Source organism: Mustela nigripes, chromosome 8 (assembly GCF_022355385.1).
Source record: "Mustela nigripes isolate SB6536 chromosome 8, MUSNIG.SB6536, whole genome shotgun sequence".
In the NCBI taxonomy this organism is placed as follows: Eukaryota; Metazoa; Chordata; class Mammalia; order Carnivora; family Mustelidae; genus Mustela; species Mustela nigripes.
In genome coordinates, this window is record NC_081564.1 from 77,822,717 (window position 1) to 77,840,087 (window position 17,371).

General features: G+C 46.2%; 1 protein-coding gene across 5 annotated transcripts in view; it reads left to right on the forward strand.

The window, feature by feature from the left end:
- TNFRSF11A (TNF receptor superfamily member 11a) overlaps window positions 1-17,371 on the forward strand; it is a 38,383-nt gene that overhangs the window by 12,651 nt on the left and 8,361 nt on the right. Inside the window, exons 1-6 of one of the 5 annotated variants that reach the window (XM_059409782.1) lie at window positions 1,430-1,651; window positions 2,992-3,080; window positions 4,566-4,660; window positions 5,632-5,745; window positions 8,844-8,896; window positions 10,246-11,014. In XM_059409782.1, coding sequence (XP_059265765.1) covers window positions 1,445-1,651; window positions 2,992-3,080; window positions 4,566-4,660; window positions 5,632-5,745; window positions 8,844-8,896; window positions 10,246-11,014 — 1,327 coding nt within the window. In that variant the 5' untranslated portion in view covers window positions 1,430-1,444. Of the gene's footprint in view, window positions 1-1,429; window positions 1,652-2,986; window positions 3,081-4,565; window positions 4,661-5,631; window positions 5,746-8,843; window positions 8,897-10,245; window positions 11,015-17,371 lie in introns of those variants that run through there. The other 4 variants (XM_059409784.1, XM_059409780.1, XM_059409781.1 and 1 more) reach the window with 4 other exon arrangements.

Sequence of the window (17,371 nt, forward strand, 5' to 3'; positions counted from 1 at the left end):
ACCGTTGCAAGATTTGTGCAGTCTCGTCCCTCCTTGGATTTGTATCCATTTCACCTTCCCCAGAGAATTTTACCCTAATGGGTTTTATGCTTGGAGGGCTTTTACTAATCACCTTTTCATGCACTTTCACATCAAAATTATGCACCCGTTTGGGATCGTAATTTTAAAAAATTTCCTGTGATTCAAGGTTCTAAGAGTTAAAACACTTCCAGACTAAGTTGTTTTACAGTTATTACAGGATTGTCAAAAAGTGCTATATTTTGCTATATTATAGTTGTAAAAGCTTTATGAACTTAATATTGAATGTTCTTTCCTGATTCATATATTCATGGTTGAATATTATTTATTGCTAAAATGTAACAGATTTCAACATTAATTCTGTTTGCACTAAATGCTGAGAAACTCGCTCACATAAATAACTGAATGGCTAAGGAAGCCTTCTGGTAGAGGAGTGTGCGTCAGTTCTTTCAACACTTTCTGAGTTACATGTCCAGAACACAGTGGTGTGACATCAGAAGCTGTTTTTATTTTTTAATTTTTAATTTTTTTGATTTTGAAGATTTTATTTATTTGACAGTGAGAGACATAGCGAGAGAGGGAACACAAGCTGGGGGAGTGAAAGAGGGAGAAGCAAGCCTCCGGCTGAGCAGGGAGCCCAACATGGGGCTCAACCCCAGGACCCAGGATCATGACCTGAGCCCCAGGCAGATGCTTAATGACTGAGGCACCCAGGTGCCCTAATAGCTGTTTTTAATCATCTCTCAGTTAAGAACTCAGTTGTGTTCTCAGTTTTGTTAAGAGTAAAGAAAGAGATATCTTTTTGCCAGAAAAGTAGTTCTTAGAGTTCTTTACCTTCCTGATTTCTGGAAAGTACCCCAAGTGGTTTTTTTCAAGGTGTAACAAATGATTATCCATACCTGTTAATCTTTCACTTAGAGGCATCTTGTTTTAACCCAAAAGACTTGGCCAGGGGTAGGAGAATTAAGATAGTATTCATTTAAATTCGTACGGAGGAAAATGTCTGTCAGAGTCTCACTGGTCCCGTCAGTCCTTATTACCAAATGTATCAACCAAACCAGATGAGCTTTCTCTTGGGAAAAGTCTGACTTGATTTTTTTTTTTTTTTTAAAGAGAGAGAGAGAGAGAGGATTGGGGGAGAGGAGCTGAGAGAGTGAATTTTCAAGTAGACTCCCAGCTGAGGGCAGAGCCTGGCTTGGGGCTCCATCTCATGACCCTGAGATCACGATCTGAGCCAAAATCAGGAGTCCAATGCTTAACCAACTGAGCCATCCAGGCGCCTCCTGATTTTTTAATTATTAAAATAAATCTCCTGATGACAGCCAACTTCCTTATGAATTTGACTCTAAGACAAGGCTAAGAGCCTTTCCGTATCGTAGTGCTCTGAATCACAGGAGCTTTGCTCTTAGCAGTATTTTGATTTGTTATGGGTTTTGTTTTGTTTGGTTTGGTTTTGGGGTTTGTTTGTTTGGTTTGGTTTTTTGTTTTGGGGGGTTTTGTTTGTTTGTTTGTTTGTTTTTTTGACATAGCAGGATTTGGAGTGGATAAGCAGCGTGCCTTCTTTGTAAAATGGGAACAGGGTGATTGCGTCAGGGGGAACGGGAAAGGAGAACCTGCAGGATGCCCCTGGCAGGTCAGTGCTTCAAAGAGTTAATGGGAACTTAAGTGCATGGATTTAATGCCCTTAAACCTACATGTAACTCGTGGCTCCTTAGGAAGTTGCTTTGTTTTTAGGGGTTACTCTTCTAGAGTGTGTTAATATTGTAAAAAGCTGTTTGAATTCATGTGAGCAGCTAGATGTTAACTGGGCTTTTGTGAAGATCATTACAAGGCGACTCAGATTACTGGATTGGGGGGGGGCACCCTGCTTACTGAGGCAATTGCAGAAATCTAGAATGCACTTCCCATTTTTGACTTTGGACCAAGAAAATGTAATTCCTTATTTTAGTGTTTTAGTTATGACAATAAATCACAGAGGCGCTACTAATTTCAAGAGTAAATTGTGGTTTGGGCACGAGTCAATTGCCTGATTATGATACCACGTGGAAGCCAATGTTCTTCTTTATTGGAATTACCAAAGGGCCATCACATGTCAGTTGCAGCGAGGCTCATAGACGTAGGAAATTGGAGACATGTCCTCTTTTGATAATGGAGTTGATGAGGAAGGTGAGAGTGCTGGAGAAAGCTTCCTAACCAGGATCAATTCCTGCTTTCACTGCCGTGGCTTGGGGCAGGGGTCCAAAATCCATTCTACCCTTGTGTTGATGTAAATAGAGTGTTAGTGGAACACAGGCACGTCTCTTTGTTTGCCTATTATCTCTCATGCTGCAAGTAATTACAGCAGAGATCAGAGGGCCCGCAAAACCTGAAATATTTATCATATGGCCCTTTCTAGAAAACATTTGCTGCCAACTCTTGATTTAAGAGAGAGATTTATAGGGGTTTATTGGGGGGGGTTGTTTTTGTTAATGGTTTTGTTTGAGAAAAGTGTGTTACAGTCACTCTTGTGTTCGGACTGGTAACATTTATCTGGTCAGAAGGAGTCGGGACAGGAAGTTTGCCTTAAAGGTGGGAAAAGGACAGAAACTGACTGATATAAACTCAAAAGGCTGAAAGGGGAGGGCAGACAGGTGCCTGGTGAAAACACGGGGGATAGCAGGTGTCCCAGCTGGGAAAGAGGCTCAATGACCAGGACAGTGGCTCTGAACAGCCAAGGGGCAGTGCCTAACTCAGATACTGAGGTCAGTTACCTTGCTGAATGTAAGTCAGTAACCTCCTGCTGGGTCTGGGGGCCTTCTGAAGCCAGGAGGACCCAGAGCCATCAGCCTCAGGAGGCGAGGGTGGGAATGGAGGCCAGAGGCCCAGGGGGCAACTCCTGATCTCTGGTCCTCTGGAACATCGTCCTGGCCGATCTCTAAGTGTCTTTGTTGGTTTCGCTTGTTCTTTTGTCCGTTCGTTTTTTTGACAGTGCAGCTCAACAAGGACACGATTTGCAAGCCCTGCCTGGTCGGCTACTTCTCCGACACCTTTTCGTCCACCGAGAAATGCAAACCCTGGACCAAGTAAGTGGCAACAGGGGAGCCAGGAGAGTGTGCTGAGTTCGAAACTCGACCTGCGCTGTCTCATCTAGGTTGAAACCAGACTGATCGCGTTTGGGGAGGCTTCTGCTCAAACCCATTTTCAGAATGGGAAAAAGTCTGTCAGTTCAGCAGGGGGAAAATCAACCAGGCCAACTCATCTCCAGCTTCACGGGCAACAGGAACTCTGTGTGACTTTTCAGATTCGGATGGACCAAATCTTTGACTTACTGTTGCAGCTTCTTTTGTCCTTTTCCTACCCTTAGTTACTTGAAAATGATTTACGATGTTCATTATCCTTCACTCGACACTCCCACCGCGCCACCAGTTTATTGGTCCAGAAACGTGTGTGTGTGTGTGTGTGTGTGTGTGTGTAGTGTGTGCGCATATAGAAGCCTCCTTTTATGGAAATGTTTGCATATTCTCAACACTTTGGGTTTTTTAACATAATATATGCTAAAGGAAGCTCATTCCATATTTGTTCACTTAGATCTTTGTGGCTTCTTGTAGCTTAGAAAACTTTTGCTGCCAACTCTTGGTTTGTACCATAATTTATTTTGGTAGGGATGTACACAGAGACATACCGTAGTTTTACTTAATAATAATTTACTTAATAAATTCCCTGTAGGTAGTCGTTCCAGTAGCATCTAGTCTGTTGTGGTAAGAACTAATTCTGCAATGAATCATCTCATCTATATACTGGGTTTCACACTTAATGTGAGTGTGTGTGTATATACATATATATACATAATATGTATATATAGTGGAATTATATGTGGAATTATATTTATAGTGGAATTTTTGGGTCCTTCCATTGCATGCTTATTATTAAATACTAATATAGTCCCAATATATTTTTTAAAGATGTATTTATGTATTTATTTTAAAGGGGGGGAGGGGCTAAGGGGGAGGGAGAGAGAAAATCTTTGAGCAGACTCCCTGCTGAGTGCAGAGCCTGACATGGGGCTCGATCTCAACTACCCTGTGTTCATGACCTGAGCTAAAATCAAGAGTCAGATGTTTAACCAATGGAGCCACCCAGGTGTTCCCCACCAGGAATATATTAATTATCATTAGATATTTATTTTCTGATCCATTTATCCAGGTTTTATGTTAAAAAGATTTTTTGTGTTTTCAGCTTCAGAAGAGCTTTCGTCCAAAGTTTATCACTCAGACAAAGGCAGCTGAAGCACTTGGCATCTTCTTCACTGAAGACACAAGTGTACTCTCTTTTGGATCATAGTGTCAGAGTGGTTTTTGGAGAACCCTGGTAGTGGTTACTTTTGCTTATTCATTGGTCCACGTGTAGACAGACACCGAGGATTCAAACATGCAGGAAGACCTCTCAGTTCTCCTGGGGAAGCTAGCAATCTAGCAGAGTAGAGCCCTTTGTGCCATGTTTTCTTTTCTTTTCTTTTCTTTTAAGCAAGATTAGAAAAGCAAAGCAGTTGACTACCTTTACCTCCACAGCTGTAGCGTTCTTGGAGAGACAGAAGCACATCACGGGACTGATAAGTCAGATGTGGTTTGTAGTTCTTCTCTGCCATCTGCAAAGCCACCAAGAGGTACGTTTAAACAGAGTGGGTTGGCTGTAGCTGTGCCCGGTCTAGTCAGCAATTCTAGATTTCTCCTGAACTACATGCTTTGTCTGAAGGGGTTCACAGGTCCCTCATCATCCCATTTAATCCATGGTCACTTTTATCAGTATTTTAACTCCAGATATGTTGTTTATTTGGAAATTTCCACTCTGAAGTGGATAACTAATAAAGTATATATATATATACAAAAAGAAAGAAAGAAAGAAAGAACAGAAATGGAGCTACAAACATGAATTAAAATACCCCAGTGTGGCAGGATTGTGGAGGGCCCAGTCAGGGTGTTTGTGGGAGATTTGGGTCACCAACCAGAGTTAGAATATAGCTAGCGGTTTACATGGCACATTTTGTAGATCAAGTTAACCTGAGCCTAACAGAGTTGACAGTTCATGGTGGAGGCTGATTGTCCAGGGGCGTGAGATGGTGAGAGGTGGGTCCCGACATGGCAGTGCTGGAAACGGAGACATGGCAGGAAGAACCCAGGCCACAGATTACTAGGGTTAATGAACTAAGAACATCAAACGCTTAGATTTTGACATTTTGGGAAATAGGAGGGTATCTAAGCATTCTGGAAATGGGGTTACACAGAGTAGCCTATAAGAAAGAGCATTTAAAAAGATAACATTGAAAATAAGAGAGGGAATAGAAAGTTATTTTTTTCTTTTTTTAAAAAAGGTTTTATTTATTTGACAGATATCACAAGTAGGCACAGAGGTGGGGGGGGGGCGGTGCGGGGAAGCAGGCTCCCCGCTGAGCATAGAGCCCCATGTGGGGCTCGATCCTAGAATCCTGGGATCATGACCTGAGCCAAAGGCAGAGGCTTTAACCCACTAAGCCACCCCGGCGCCCCCAAAGGTTTTTTTTTTTTTTTTTTTAAACAAAAGTGAAGATAGAGAATTAATTACTCTTTAACCCCTTTTTCTCATTGTCTTTCAATACAGAGCCCCTGATTTACTTGCCGAGTTTAATTATTCTGCTTCTCTTCTTCTCCGTGGCTTTGGTTGCCGCTGTCATCTTTGGTGTTTACTATAAGAAAAAAGGGAAAGCACTAACAGGTACTGTGTCCATGCTGGTTTTCTGAAAATTAAGCTTAAAGAAAGGAGATACATTTCTAGATATGTGTGCCTCTCACTACCTCTGGTGACCCCCCTTGAGTAAGGATCTCTGCATGATTGCGGTTAAACTAAGAAGAAATACCCTTTATACCTAATTCATTGTTCTCCAGTCAAAGAAATAAACAAAAACCTGCGGTGCCTGTTGATGTGTAAGCACACAGAAGATGCTGGGTTTGGAACACGGATGCCTCGTAAGCTGTGTGTTCCCGTTGGGGAGGTCAGGCACCATCAGTGTGAGCAGGTCACCTCTATCCAGGAATACCAATGGGTTTAACGTCACGACGTATTTGACATTTACATGAAACTAACAGAGTGTCATTTTTTCCAAGATTTTATTTATTTATTCATTTGAGAGAGAGAGAGAGCACGAGCAGGAGGAGGAGGAGGGCACAGAGCAGGAAAAACAGGCTCCCTGCTGAGCAGGGAGCCCCATGTGGGGCTCGAGCCCAGGACCCTGAGATCATGAGCTGAGCCGAAGGCAGAGGCTTTAACCCACTGAGCCACCCCAAGAGCATCATTTTAAAGAAAGGGTTCCTCGAGAGATTTCGTCATGCTTTTGTGGTCAGCTCTTCTCCTCCAGGAGCACTGCTGTGTCGTTATCCGTTCTCCCCTTCTGGCTGCGCAGGGTAGCACGTCCACCTCCGCCTCGCTGTGATGTGATCAGGTCTCCTGCGTCCCGGGCGTGGACTTCTGGAAGCCTGCCTCTCGTGCTCTTAACCACCAGCGGCGCGCTATGTACGCCTGGGCCGGCAGAGGTTTTTAAAGAGGGAAGATGCTGTTTGAAGACGGCCGTGTGAAGCAGAGAGCAGTGTTAAATGGCTTTTGTTCAAGAGTTGACTCATTATTGAGTAGTTTTATTTAACGCCACTCCACTTCCCTAGCCACCTGCTAACTAGGGATTAGAAACTGCACGGTCCGACGAGGCTCGCTGGTGGTGTCCTATTTATGTGGGATACACAGAGTTCTGATTTTTTTTTTTTTTTTTTTTGTCTCTACAATCATCTCTTCCTGCCATATCTTATCAGTGAGAAGGACAATGGGCCTACCAGTTACTGAATCAAGATGTAGAGCTGTTAGCCCTTTCATTATCCATTCGTGGGGGGCCCCAGTTTATTGGCCCCCTGGGGCAGGACCGGCCCTGGGAGCTCCTTACCGAGTGGCACAGTGAGTGCCCTTGTCGAGGAAGCGGCCAGGGCAGCAGGGAGCCCCCAGCCTGAGGCCAAGGACTGCAAGAGAAGTTGCAGAACTGCAGACCAGCAGATGACGGGGTCGTCTCAACTTGGGGCCAGCAAGGGCCTCCCAGAGGAGACCAGGAGCTGAGTATGAAAGCCGGTTGGAACGGGCTAAGGTTTGCGCAGCTGGACGGAAAGCCAGAGCCAGCGTGAGACAACACAGGAGAGGAGGCGCGGCCAGATGACGCAGCCCCCCAGGCTTGGTTAGGGAGTTTGCTCTTGGTGCTTCGCAAACAGAAGGAAAACTAGCCCTCTGGTTGTAGGATAGAAAAGAAATTCAGGGGTACAGTAAGACTGGATGGAGACACACGAGTCGGGAGGATGTTTGCTGTCGTCCAGGAGAGAGATGAGCTTAGTAATTATGAATATCTCCTCGTGCACAAGTGTCATCTTTTTACTATCATTTGAGATTATCTGGTACGGATCCCTACAAGGGAAGAGCGACAAGTTTCCCTTAACTTGGGGTAACTTTATGTGATTTCAAAACTAGAGAAAGGAAGCAAGAATAGTAACAAAGATGATAACAACAGCTGACATAGATTGAACATTTATTCTGTACCAGCCCCACTTAATGTACTCACGACATCACAGCAGCCCCACGAGGCAGGCACCGCTCTCTCCCCTTTCATGATGAAGAAACAGAGACTCAGAGAAATGACATGAACTGGGCAAGGTCAGGGGATACAGATCATCAGCTGAGACCGTGACCTGATTATCTTCTGGAGCATGGATGGCCTCCTGCTTCGATGTTTGTAGTGAATTCAGCATCAAATAGTCAGTGGAAGAGGGGGGGAAACTTTTATGTTTGTAGAACAGAAACTCATAGATTTTTTTTCAGTTCGTAGATTTGACTTTTTTAAAGTTACATCAGTTCTGCTTTTTTTAAAAAAAATAAAGAGTTTATTTATTTATTTGAGAGACAGAGATCACGAGTAGGCAGAGAAGCAGGCAGAGAGAGAGGAGGAAGCAGGCTCCCTGCAGAGCAGAGAGCCCGATGCAGGGCTTGATCCCAGGACCCTGGGATCATGACCTGAGCCAAAGCAGTTCTGCCTTTTTTTTTTTTTTTTTAAGATTTTATTTAGTTATTTATTTGAGAGAGCGAGCATGAGCAGGGGGGAGGCAGAGGGAGAAGCAGACTACCCCCTGAGCAGGGAGCCCCACCTGGAGCTCCATCCCAGGACTAGGAGATCATGACCCGAGCCTAAGGCAGCCGCTTAAACCGACTAAGCCACCCAAATGCCCCCATCACTTCTGTTTTTAAAACTTAATGGAGACGTGCATTGTGGATGCTACAGAACGTACTGTTTCTCCTGGGAAGCAACAGGGTATAGTGGAAAAGGATTGGGGCCCCCCGGCACTCAGTGGGGTCTGACTGCCTTCCGGCCGGGGACTGCACTCTTCTTGGTCGTACATGTGTACATCCGTATGAGCCGGTTTCCTGGAAGCGCAGTGCCCTAGGCCTGTGTCTTCATCATTGCCCGGCAGTGCCTAGCTCCGTCCTGCCCTCCTAGTCACGGGAAAGTGGTGAAGGGAGTGGGCATGCGTCCAGCTCTGAGTGTGCCCAGAGGAATTGCATGCAACAGTAGTGGAGGATACTTTGCTTTCCATAGATCAGAAGGTTCTGTGTGGGGGAGGAGGAGTCTTTGAATTGGTTGATTTTTCTTTTAAATGTTTTCACTCGCAGGGACTCTCCCCAAAAGACTTTCAGAGGATCGTGTTTAAAGAGATATTGAGCTGGCATAGTGATCGATAATACTGAATTAGACGAAGTAATATGAAGTTCTTATCCTTACTTTGTTTTTCTAGCTAATCTGTGGCACTGGGTCAATGAGGCTTGCGGCCGCCTAAGTGGAAATAAGGTAAATTGAAATCTTAAGAGCCTCCTTAACACCCTTTTAATGGTTTAGGCCAATGTGGCTGTTATCAGTCAAACCTCGAGCCCCGCTGTAAACAGGGTGCTTCCTTGAGGGATGGAACTTCGAATCCCAGGACTGATCCCCACCCTCAAAGCCCAAGTGGGCGCCCGTGGTAAATGCTCTTTTCTTTGTATTTCCTTCCCCATCGTATCCGTGAGCATAATTATTCATGTTGTTGTTCCAGCGCCAATCTTGATTGCCTGGGACAGGTGCCAAGCAGGAAGGAGCTGCCATGTCCCTCCAGTCTTTAGTTATTTTGGTGACTTTTCATTTTGATATAATCAAAATTATAGAAAAGCAGTAGGAATAGTACCAAAAAACCCCCAAAACCCAACCTCCCCCACACCCTAAACTCAGACCCACCAAGTGCTCACACTATCACAGTGCAGTACCGTTTGCTATCTCTAAGTGTGTCTGTGTGTGTTTTTATTCAGGGACTGTTTTAAAGTGAATGACAGACATCATGCTCCTGTACCCTTAAATACTTCCGTGTGGATTTCTTGAGAAAAAGCACATTCTCCTATATAACCATAGTACATGTATCAAAATCAAGATAGTTAATCATGATACAAACTATTATCTGATCCACATGTGATATTAAAAATGTCTTTGATTATCCCATCATGTTCCACAGATCTATTGTCTGCGGTATAAAGATAGATACCGCAGGCAATAGATATATTTAAATATATATTTACATTTTAAATATATATTTAAATATATAGAATTTAAAATGTAAATTTTAAACCACGAGGTCATCTGATTCTTCCAGGTCCAGTTCCAACACCACGGGATTCATTCGGTCTCTCCCTTACCTGGATATGAATCTTCCTTCTCCAACAGGACGAGAATAACTTCCTGTTATTCTCAATATATTTACTCAATTCCTCAATGCCAGAATACACAGAAAGTAGTTTCAGAATGTTTGAACTGTACTACAGAAAAAAACAAAACTGCTAACTAGAGTTCCTTTTTTGTTTACTTTTTTTTTTTTTTAATTTAGATTGAATATATGGTCAAAATACCGTGTTGTAAAGTTACTTGAGTTTTGCTTCAGTGTGAACACGCTATTCATTTGAAATGCAGTTTGATTCTCTGGTTCCCATATTCTATTTCAGGGTTCTCCCTGACTCTGTAATCTTAAATAACACAAATAAAGTGCCATAAGGAGGTTTCCATCTATACTTGTTGTGGTGGAAATAATTACTCTAAACCATCTCCAGGCATGTTTAGCAGAAACATGTTCTAATAACTCTGGGCATTAATACTTCTGCCTTCTGAATTTACCTCAGCAGGAGTCCTCAGGCAACAATTTCAGCAGCACTCCTAGGGAGGCCTCTAGTCAGCGTGAAATTTGTGATGGTGTCTTACTGCTGACTCTGGAAGAGAAGATGTTCTCTGAAGATCTGTGCTGTCCCGACGGTGGCAGTCTCTGTGCGGCGGCGTGTGCAGGCGGCGGGCCTGGTGCACAAGGCCAGGAGGCCGGGATGCTCACCCTGGTCAGCGAGATCGAGGGGGACCCCTTCCGACAGATTCCCATGGAAGACGAGTATGTGGACAGGCCCTCCCAGACCCCAGACTCTTCTTTGCTGTTCCTCACCCAGCCTGGGAGCAAGTCCACCCCGCCTTTCCCCGAGCCCCTGGAGGTGGGGGAGAATGACAGTTTAAGCCAGTGCTTCACTGGGACAGACTGCCTGGCCGATTCTGAGAGCGGCCACTTCGCAGAGCCCCTGGACAGGACTGACTGGACTCCCGTGGCCTCCGAAAAGTACTTGCAAAAAGAAGTGGAGGGCGGCCACTGCCCGCCCTGGGCAGCCAGCGCCAGCTCGGCCGATGGCTGCGCAAACTGTGGAAACCTGGCCGGGGAGGCTCGGCACCCCCTCCTGGCTTCGGCGAGCAGCGGCCCCTGGCCCCAGTGTGCCTACGGCATGGGCCTCCCGCCCCAGGACGCCGCGGACGGGGCGGACCAGCCCGCCGACGGGGCGGACGCCCGGCTTCCCGGAGCCGCGAGGGGAGGCCCCGGGTCCGGGAGCGCCCCCGGTGACCCGCCGCCTGCCTCTGGTAAGTGATGCTCCTGGTGTGTCTCTTGCTTCGGAGACAAGAGGCCTGTTCCTGGGGCAGCGTCTGGAGGCCAGTGTCCCAGACCGTCTGGGGAAGGACGCCAATGCGGGGCAGATTCCCCTGGAACCTTTTCTCCTGATAGGCTTCTTGGCAGGGTGGGTTTTGATTGAACGCCCATGTGCAGTCTGTGAACTGTGACCCTGCCCCACCCCAGGGGGTGTCTGTTCGCTGCCCCGCGCCCAGCACCCACCGTCCGCTTCCCTGTGCCCCGCGCCCCGCACCCAGCACCCACCGTCCGCTCTCCCGCACCCAGCACCCACCCTCCGAAGGCAGCGTGGACGTCGGGGTTGCTGACGTTGAGGTGTTCCCTCAGATCGCTGGGGTTTGGTGTTGTTTTTAAAGCAGCCTCTACCTCAGATCTCCTCTGAGAAAGCCTTTATGATGGTCAGGGGGACAAACAGCATCGTTTGGTTCATCCTTAATTAATGAGTTTTTATTCAGAGTAGCTTGTGGGTTCTATACCTAATTAACGATGCAGTAAAACTGTCCTCAAATGCTCTGTAGGCGAAGCCCCTTTTACAAGCGCCGCCCGTGGTACATGTAGGGAACCAGGAGGATCATTTTGCGATGGAAAATCGTGGTAGAGGTTTATCACTACTGTGCCGCTGAAGCATGAATAACCCACCAGTTACAATAGTAGAACTTTTTTCCCCGCACAAGGGTAAAACACCATCTGTTTTATGTTGTAGCTAGAAGGAACTCTGCCGCCGATGGTGAGGGCTCGGGGACTGTTTACCACACCGGGGCTCGGGGATCTCTTGGAGAATCTTCTGACAGCTATAGACACTCACTCCAGAAAAACGAATATATGGGTCTATGCTATTTAAGGGGCTTCACAGAACCCTCCCACCCTCAAAGAGAAGAAAGGAAAAGAGCCCATTTGCGGGCCTCCTTTATCCTGGGATGCCTTTTCTTCTTCGCTTCTGCCTCTTTATTTAGACAGCAAGTAGTGCTGGCAGCTGCTGTTTGAATTATTTTATAACCCAGGGGTAGCTAGAGTCTGCCCTGAATGGAGACTCTTCTGCCTCGTGTTGAGGATGGCTCCTGGCTTGTTTGGCAGAACAATGTACTTTGATCGGTCTCCCAGGCTTGGTGATTTTGCTGCAACTATACAAATTCACTGATGTGTAAATTCTATAACATCAGTTCTCAGTCAGGCTGAAAGGAAGAGATACATTTGGGGATTTTTTTTTTCCCCCCAAGAACTGATTTGTTGGTTTTTTTGTTTGTTTGTTTGTTTGTTTTTTTCCTTTCGAAGACCTCCACCTTAAGATTTCAAGGAATTTCCATAACTAAATGTTTAGTCCTCCTCTTCCTTTGTAGAATTCAATTGCTTCTTTCCGTGGTTGATTTTCTATCTGTTGGTCATAGAGACATACAGAATGCAGGTTTCGGGAGCTGGGGGCGTGGGGAGGCCACAGCTGAGTGTGGCAGTGACCGTGTCCTGGTACCATGGCCAGGGGCAGACCAGTTTTTCAGCGAGTGACACCAGGAAGGGGATGTTAGCCACTGTGTGCACATGGTCAGCAGCTGCTGGAAGGAAAGAGTTGCCCAAATTTAAAGAGATCTTTTTCCCCCTTAGTGCCATGCAGCCAAAAGCCAGACCTGTGCTCTCCTACGAAGAGTTAAAACAGTGCCCTAGTCTGGTTTTCATTACCGTTTCTTTCTCCCGCACTAAACCGCTAGGCATGGAGGAAAGGAGGGGGGAAAGTGTGTCATCAACTAAATGGTGTTAATTTGCAGAAAGTTTACACTGCTTTCTCTTCTCTTTCGTCTGGTGCTTAGCCATGCAAAACATCCGTGGAGAGTCTGCCTGCGGATGCCAGCAAGAGGGCCGAACTCATTCTCGCCTGAGGAGAAGCAGCGGCCAGATTGGTTTTTTTAAGCTGTGCTGTTCTCTCCATAATTACTTCTACATGAACAGGCCTTCTGGTTTCTGGTCAAAATAGCACTTTCTCATCATTGCTTTTATGCCTTTTTTTTTTTTATAAGAGTGTCATTATTTATATTCTATAAAATCTGTGAAAGAGTGTGGAGCTTGGGTGACAGATGAGAGGGAACCTAATCCTGTTTGATCTCCTGAAAGCCACTGGAGGTGGCCTTTTTGGTTAGGTTTTCGTTTTTTATTTGTGGGTTATTTAAACACACACACACAACCAAATCAAGCAGTTTCTGAGAAAATGACATGATTGGGCACTTCCTCAGTAGGGAGGAATAGCTCCTGGGCTCTCAGCATCCCTTTGAAGAGAAGGGTGGCTCTTCAAACAAGGGTAACTTTTAAAAATAATATCCACTGTTAAAGCTATTCCAGCAATGTTATAACCTTCCAAGAACAGTGAGAATTATGCAAAGACCAATAAGGGGAAAACATGTGTTTGGCTATGTCTTATAAAACCATTTCCTAATTTACATCTGACATTTCTGTCCCGAGGACATGATGGCGGCCACCTTGGTAATAAATCCTTTCACCTGGAGTTTGGAGAATTCTCACTGTATCCAGAAAAGTAGTGCATGGGAAAGAAAGAATCACTTCTTACAACCAAGGTGTCTGCAGTGGCTGGGGACTTGCTTTTGGCTCCCGAAACCACTTTCTTGCGTTGGCCACTTCTGAGCTGGAAACAGGTGTTTATCTACGGGGTCCACAGTGGTTAGCAATGAACAGCAGCGTTCTATTTGTTTTTCTATCACATCTTTACTGAGGGTCTACTGAGCCCTGGAGACTGGGAAACCCCACAAAACAAGTACAGATTGTTGGGACGCCTGGGTGGCTCAGTTGCTTAAGCAGCTGCCTTCGGCTCAGGTCATGATCCCAGCGTCCTGGGATCAAGTCCCGCGTCGGGCTCCTTGCTTGGCAGGGAGCCTGCTTCTCCCTCTGCCTCTGCCTGCTATTCTGTCTGCCTGTGCTCTCTCTCCATCCCCCCCTCTAAGAGAAATAAATAAAATCTTTAAAAAAAAAAAAAAAAACCAAGTACAGATTGAGGTCAGGGAATGGACAACTGAAGAAATCAGCAACTGGAGACAGCAAGGCCTCGGACAGCCTGCTGCCCCTTCCCCTCGGCCTAGCACCCCTCCCTCCCCCCCTTCCCCACCCAGCCCCGCTTGTCACCCCACCCCTGGGCCTGCTCTCTCCTCCCATACCCCCACCCAAGTTTTGGCCAGAGCCAGCCCCTTTTTCTAAAGTCATGTCTCACCTGCCTCTTCTGCTCTTTCATGTGTTTCTGCTTGTGTGAACTGCCTTGGACCCACACTGTCCGCTTTCCCAGAGCGCCCACTCCTCCTGTCCTTCAAGTTGCTGCTCCCGTGCTACTTCTGAACCAGGGAGGGCAGGTGTGCTGGCTGCGCGGGTACCCCCCCCCCCCCCCCCCCGCTTCTGTGCGCTTTCTGTCTTTCTCACTGAGCCATGCTGGTGCACGCCTTTATCAACAAGGGGGCTCTAGGTAGCACACCATTCAGTGGGAATTCCCATGACCTTCTCCACACCTGATCTTTCCAGTGTCTCCAAGGCAGCTTAGTCACAGGGTGTGAAGCTCATTTATTCAGCGAGTCATGGGTAACTAGAGGAACAGGAGACCATACCTCCTTGTCTGTTCCCTAAACTCACTCTCAGCCTCCCGCATCTTCAGTCTCTTCTGGGAGCTGGAGGCCAAGCAGGGCATGGCAGGACTGGCATGAGCTCTCCTGGACGGACCTCAGTCTCCTGGGTGGAGGAGGCAAGATGAGCTGCTTCATGCAAGAGGCAGTGACACGCCAAGGCTGATTCCTGGGAGCCCAGGGCACTGGCAGTTGAAAGGCACCGCCTGACCCCGTGTCTCCCTAGCCTCGGTCGGTCTCCCGTCCCTGGGTCCCCCTCTCTTGAAGTAACTATCTTTGACCATCCATTTCCGTCCTGAAAAGACAGATAAAGGTTCTCCTACCTTAATTTTCTTCTCTTTCTCTCCCCAACCCCCAAGCAATAGGCAATGCTCTATCTAGTTCTAACTTCCTTTTCTTTCTTGCTGGAATGCCATCCACGAGCTTGTGTTTTGCTTTTAGCTAAGTACTATAAGGGCTTATTTGGTTATTTGGTTATTATTTGGTTATCTGGCAATATTCATTGGTACTGAAAGTCCGTGCATTCTTTCAAAACATATGAAAAAATATGTTTACTGGATACTTTAATTCAGTCCTGCTTGCTTTCTTTCTGTTCTAATGGGGCTCGTTTTGGAAGAGTTTCATTCGTAAGCCATTCTAAGTAACTTTCAAGCATGATTCAGAATGGAACTATTAAATACTTCTTCCCTTCCTTTATCATCATATACTCCGTTTCTTCCAAATGCCTAAAACAGCACTTGCATTTCCATAAAAAGGAAAATCACATGAGAAGCATATGGGTTAAATATAAAATAAGTTTTTAAAAAATTCCAAAAGAACTCAGTGTAGCCTGGGTAGTTTGAGTGTATTTGTGTATATTTTTAGTTCTGTTCCTTGGAAGAAAAATCTACATGGCAATTGGGTGGTATTATTTGCTATAGTTCATGTGATTTAATATTCACACGTTATGCATTTTAAACAACATAATAAGCTTTTGGGAAGAAGAGTGTGCATTACCTTGCTTAAAAATGTGAATTCTCTCAGAGATTGAGTTCTTAAAATGAAGCTTGTTTTCTTTGCCCGAGAAAGAGAGACTCCACGGAGGGGCCGTGTCAAGCAAGGACTTAGGCAAGTGTAGACCTCTTTCTGATTAGGATGGACACTTCATTTGTCCATTGCTTCTGTGGACGTCAATGCTGTTTTTAATCGTCTCGAGTCACCTGAAAAATTTGCTAGTTAAGTTCCAGTAAGTCTTAATGTAAACCCAACCGACCCATTTTAAATGTTAGAAATTCTTCAAAATTTCTAATTTCATAAGAATCCTCGTGTCATTCTGGCTCTCAAATCCCACTTTTAGGTAGCTTCAAATACAATTCCCAGTCACCTTGTCTTGAGAGACGAGGAGACGCTGCTCTCCTGACCCTCTGCCTGTGAGGCCCGCTCCTCGTCCCACTGCTCTGCTGTCATTACATCGACGCCATCGATACTGATTTCCTCTGTTCATGGTGTGTCAGAGACCCTCCAGGGTGCCACAGGATAAGGGTCTGGGAGAGCTGACTACTCTGGCTGAGTGAGGGGCTGTGGCCAGGCCAGGCCCAGAAGTTTCCATGGGCAGGAACGCTAAGGTCTGTGGGAGTGATGCCTACCTTGGCCTGTGAGTCCCCGCGCTTCCCCCAGCGGTCTCCAGGAGGTACTGTCTTCACTATCCCCGGTTCTTTGGGGAGGAAAGTTCTTTCCTTCATATACCTCCAACCCTGTCTTTTTCTCAAGTGGCAGTGAAGTTAAAATCAATGCCAAGGGCAGCCTACCAGGGGAAGGTGTCAGAAGGGCAACCTTGTCCTCCTGGAGGCTGACTAGACTAAAAGTCTCAGGCCTTTGTAAGGCATCTTGAATAAGCCTCATCTACACCTTCCTTCCCTTTTCATATTTCCCCTTACCAGCTGCCAACAAAGGCTGGGCCCCTCCCCAACCGCAGAACAATCCAGGGCTTCCTTGGCCCTCAGTGGAAAGAGTTACCCCTTTGGGGCAGATACCAACCATAGAAGCCATCCAGCCGTGCCCAAAAGGAGACCCCACAGCGCCTGCAGGATCACGTAGCTTGCTGACATGGGGACCCGCTGACTCGTCCTCTCCAGTCTGCTTGCCTAGCCCTATAATACCTTTCTGTCCTAAAAGCTAGAAAGCGCATCAGAAGGAATTATTTGCTGTTGAGAAGGACGGTTCAGGACTGAGGTGTATACAGAAGAAGGCTGTTACCGACTCATTCTAAACCTTGATCCACGCCCATGCCACAGGCAAGTCATCGCTGACTTGTGTGAGGAGAGAGAGACCATGGGCTTTAGGACAGAACCATATGATGAGGGTTCAAACCAGTGACCGTCATAATGATGAATTAGTTTGGCAAAGAAAACCAAAGTTGCTTGGATTTCTGGAGGAAAATGTCCTCTTGGTCTTCAAGACATGTTGAGATCTTCCAACAAGACATGCATTGAAAAATAACATTACTGCCCGGCACATTCTTCCCATCTGTCTCCCTGGGAGTTCCACCTGCGGGGAGACGTAACGGCATCAGCGCGCCTGTGCCTTGTTGTCGGCAGTTTCCCAGCATTTTCAAACCCATCACCTCATTTGACCCCTACACCGTCCTGCAGGCAGGCGTTCATTTATTCTTTCTTTCTTTCTTTCTTTCTTTCTTTCTTTCTTTCTTTCTTTCTTTCTTTCTTTCTT